At 28.7% G+C, this 4967-nt stretch overlaps 1 protein-coding gene across 1 annotated transcript; it reads right to left on the reverse strand.

Annotated features, from left to right (window-relative positions):
• Positions 1–313: 313 nt before the first annotated feature.
• Positions 314–907, reverse strand: LOC135924340 (DNA-binding protein HEXBP-like). Its single transcript, XM_065459398.1, has one exon. The coding sequence runs from the start codon at positions 905–907 to the stop codon at positions 314–316; it is 594 nt and encodes a 197-aa protein (XP_065315470.1).
• Between the last annotated feature and the right edge of the window lie 4060 nt (positions 908–4967).

The raw sequence follows: 4967 nt of genomic DNA on the forward strand, positions 1-4967 counted from the left end.
CTACCTCCCCAATATGCACTCTTCCCATCATCTCCATCTCCGATCCATCAAACTGCCTCACTTGCATAACGTCTCTAATTATATTACTACCCGGCCAAAGTCTTCTAAAATCCTCATATCCCATCACCGAAATAGCTGCTCCGGTATCAAATAACATAGATACCATCTTCCCGTTGATATCGAACCATACCCTTGGACTCGGCAGATACATTAACTCCCTTTGAACCTCCTGCTGCAACATTTTAACTCTCAACTCTTTCTTGCCTCCTCCTAACGCCACGGTCATTATTTTACTCTCCTTCCCATCATATAGTCAATCTTTATTACAATCTCTGGCCCAATGTCCCCTTTCTCGGCACTTGAAACACGTCATCTCCTCTCCAATATCCTTTCCTTCTTTTCCAGCTATCTCCGTCATACTCCTCATATTCACGACCCCCGACGACTCTCCTCTCTGTGGAAAACCTGCCCTTGTTTCCACCTTTCCCACTCGGCAATCCTTTAACACATGTCCAAATCTTCCACAACCCGTGCAACGTATTCTCTCTGCTCTGCCCAGACAATATGTCGAAATATGTCCCATCTCCCCACACGCAAAACATTTGACATCTCTACAATTCACCGCAATATGACCCATCTCCCCACATTTATAACATCTACCATTCCGACCTCTCTGTCCCCCACTGTTGAATGGCCTTGGCATATCTTGACGTCCACGGTATACATCCAAATGTCTGTCATCTATCCTCTCGTTCTTTAACCGGTCAATTTCTTCATTATTGACCCAACCCTTCATTATTTCTTGAACCGGTAACCACGTCACTCTCCCCAATCTATCATCCTCTCCATTATGCCCCTCTACCAACAACGATTGCCCACGAATCCTAATACTCCTTTCTCTTCGCATTCTCCTTCCAAAATATAAACTACACAACCATATCATCAACACTACCACCGCTCCCAATACATTATATTGCAACTCCACATATTTTGTAATTTTAAAACCCTTCATTAAAATATTTACGTATTTAAATTTTTCCTAATTTATTTCTCTAACAACACTAAATTATATAAAATATTCACAGAAAATTAATAATTAATTTCACCAAAAATATCTTAACTACTTGTAATGTCAGACAATAAGATAAAATCAATAAGGTAAAAACTCCAATAATACACATATACATTTATCAATTTCAAAAAAAATATCAATACCTTCCGCTAATCTTTAATCTCTTACGTGTATTGACGTCTTTTGAAAAAAAAAATCGGCAGCACTTTCGTGTAACTTGCTTTCTAATAAACTTTTTTGGAATTTCTTCTAATAGATTTATATAGACAAAAATTTGGGCAGCACTTCCGTGTACTCTACTTTTTTAGTAAATTTTCGATTTTCGTCTAATAGATTTATATAAGCAAAAATTTGGGCAGCACTTCCGTGTACTTTACCTTTTTAGTAAATTTTCGATTTTCGTCTAATAGATTTATATAGGCAAAAATTTGGGCAGCACTTCCGTGTACTTTACGTCTTTTGAAAATTTTCACTCGACGGTCACCTCTTTTGACGGTACTTGTTCTTGACGGTCTTTCAACCCCAAACGGTCCCTTATTACACACGGTACTTGTCCTTGACGGTTCTTGTTCTTGACGGTACTTGCTCTTGACGGTATTTGCTCTTGACGGTACTTGCTCTTGACGGTACTTGTTCTTGACGGTACTTGCTCTTGACGTTTCTTCAAATTGACGGTCTTATCCACCACAACGCTCCACAAAAATATTTTCCCAAAAATAATTTATAAAAATAATTGTTTTTACTTTAGTTTTTGGTCACGGCACCAACTATGACCGGTACTTATGAATATTAGAATGATGATCCAATAATAGAATAAATTTTATTCACCAAACAAGAAAAATAATTTTATAATCAAAAAACAAATAGTAATAATAATTTTATAATATTTCGCTTCCCTTTTATAGGGAAGCGCATAAAATACAATCTCATTATGATTTAACAAAACTTAATTTCGATATCTAAAAATAAAATAAAACAAAATATTAAAATACGGTCTAATGATGAACCTGCACAATTTTATTTATTAATGTTCGCGCAATAAATATCATCAAATATGTCACTCATTTATGACAGTTATCATTATCAAGTATTTATTGCATTCCAGATATGGCACATGATCCTACTTTTTAAAAGTGTTTTGAAATCTTTTCTGAGAATTAATAAATTTAACTTCTAGTTTCTTTCTCTTATCCCACCTGAATCAATTTTTTTACCTTTTACCATTTTGCGAATTCTTTATAGACTATGAAATAGAAAAGTATATGATACATCCTAACAATCCAGTTAGCTAAAAAATTATTTTTTTATAAATAAAGTTTATCATTTTTTGAGGTTGAGTGTGATATAAAATATTTTAAAATAAATCTAATAGTTGAATTTATTAATTAAAATAACGACTTAGTGGTTCCACTAGCTTTTACAATATTTAAGGCTCAATTTATTTCCCTTTTCTTTTTATAGGAATATATTTAAAATTTTCGATAATATATTTTTAATATATTATTAAAATAGTGTTCTAAATCATTTTTTTTATTTATAAAAATTTATTATTTCTTTTAAGATAATAGAAATTGACAATGACGAGAAATAGATAATATTCTTCAATAAAATTTTGTTTAAAATTTATAAATTTGTATAATTTTTATGAAAAATATATTAAATAATATTAGTCATTTGGTGGCATTGTTATTTTTCTAATTTTATTTTCGTTTTTTTCCGTTTATTCAGTTTTTTGGTCATGTTTTTTTTTCATTTTGTTTTTTTTTTGCTTTATTGGTTTTTTTTATTTTGTTGTTTTTTCGTTTTTATTTTAATTTTTACCAAACTTTAAAAAATAAATACTAGAAGATTTCGGACATGTTTCATAATTTTATTAATTTGCAAAAATCTAATTTTGAGCCTTTTTTTCAATATATTTAGGACACAGCCTTAGGTAATATTTTTAAGAATTACAATTTTTAAGGTAATTGTTTTAAAATCACTTTTCTATAAATATAAAATAGTGATCGGCATGGGCCTGATTTAAACAAAATTTATTTCCATTTTTCCCGAAAAGTCGGACCCTAAGTAAATATAAAAACTATTTGTATGTCCTATACGATTTCATCCATATATAGAAATTAGTATTTAACATAGTTTTACATTTTTACACTGAAGGTCAATCTAAAAATACAAATAAAAATATCAACGCCTTGTTTCTTGTAAATATTAAAAATGTATCAATTATAATTTATTTTAAGCTCGACCCAGCCTAAATTTTCTATAAACCCATTAGACTTGACCCAGTCCGAACCAATTATTTTTTATAAACAAGAGAATAGACCAATCTCGAAGCCGATTTTTGTAGATCTCTAATTTACCAAAAAGTCTATGTATTAATTCAAGACTCATGTAAACATTTTTTCTAATAATTTAAAGACAAACTAATTATAAAACCAGAAATCATTATAAGACATATGTATAGAATTAAAAAATATCTTAATTCGTGATATATAAATTCTATATTACATTATATATATATGTAATATTCTTCATGTTATGATATTTTATATAAAAATATAAAGCCCTAATAGTTATGTATTAAAATTTTAAGTTGTTTCTTTATTTTATATAACAACTTATTTGGTTTATTTGGACTTTCTATTTATTTTCTATTTTTTAGTAATATTCAAATAATTTATTATTTTTATTTTATATATAATCAATGTTTTTGGAAAGAAATAAACATACATATAATATTTTCGCTTAATATTGATCTTCCTCAATTAGTTTTTGATTAGTTTATAATGAATATAACTCCCATATTAGTTAATAATGCTTTTCCGAACAATAATAAGATATAATTTTAAAAAATATATTTATAAAAAAATAATAAAATATATTTCTAATTCTATAAATCTAAATAATAAAAGAATGTTTGTTTTTTTTAAAAATATATTATAGTTTTTAATAAAAATTATTTTTAATCAAGTTTTTTTTAAAGATTATTTATAAGAGAAAACTAGGAAATTTAAATTACTAACCAATAAATGAAATTTTTACTTACAACAATATTAGATTAGAAATGTTAAATCTTATTTCAATTGGCAGCCCTCAAAGTTTTTTTTAACTTTGGTAGTCCACTCCCTCTTTTACACTGGCCCATTGCTGACGCAGATTATACTTGCTCGCAGTGTCTATCAATTTTTAAGCATTTCTATAGCCAGGAATTTTTTTGGTGTCTTATTTTTCCATCAAAGGCTATTAGAAACACATTTAAAGACCATGTTTAGGGCCTAAATTTTTGGGGGTAACCCAGCACCCCATAATTCTCCCTCCTACCATGCCTCCACATGAAAAGATATCTACTGGATGCAAACCTCTTTCAAAAATCTATATCAACTAGCCCTCCAAAAAAAAAAATTTCCCCCCGGCTAACGATATTTTAAAGTAATTTTTTAGAACATGAATTCATAAAAAAACCATATCATTTACAATGAATGCCCTATTATAGTATATTGTTTGGCATGAATATGAGTTTGCTGATAGAATCTTTTAAATTACATTTGAAAGGATAGCAGAAAACAGAAATTATTTTAATTGGAAATTGGATTTGGTCAATGTTTAGAAATATATAAGGTCTATATTAAAGGTATTAATTATTCCAACAATATATTTTCCTTTATTTTACTTATGAATGTAATTGATAACTAGCCTACCCACTAGCTATGGAGCTGCTTCTAATCCATAACTTCAAATAATTATTTTTTTTTTGTATGGTATTCACGATTGTTCCATTTTCAATTAAAATTTTATAAAAAAAATGACGTTTCTCTAAAGTGCTCATTATATTTTCCCTAATGTTTCTGATACTGACGGATTTGTTTAATGATTTGAGGTGTCTCATGAAAGATAT

The sequence above is a fragment of the Gordionus sp. m RMFG-2023 genome, chromosome 2 (assembly GCF_954871325.1).
Source record: "Gordionus sp. m RMFG-2023 chromosome 2, tfGorSpeb1-WG-v2, whole genome shotgun sequence".
NCBI lineage: Eukaryota > Metazoa > Nematomorpha > Gordioida > Chordodea > Parachordodidae > Gordionus > Gordionus sp. m RMFG-2023.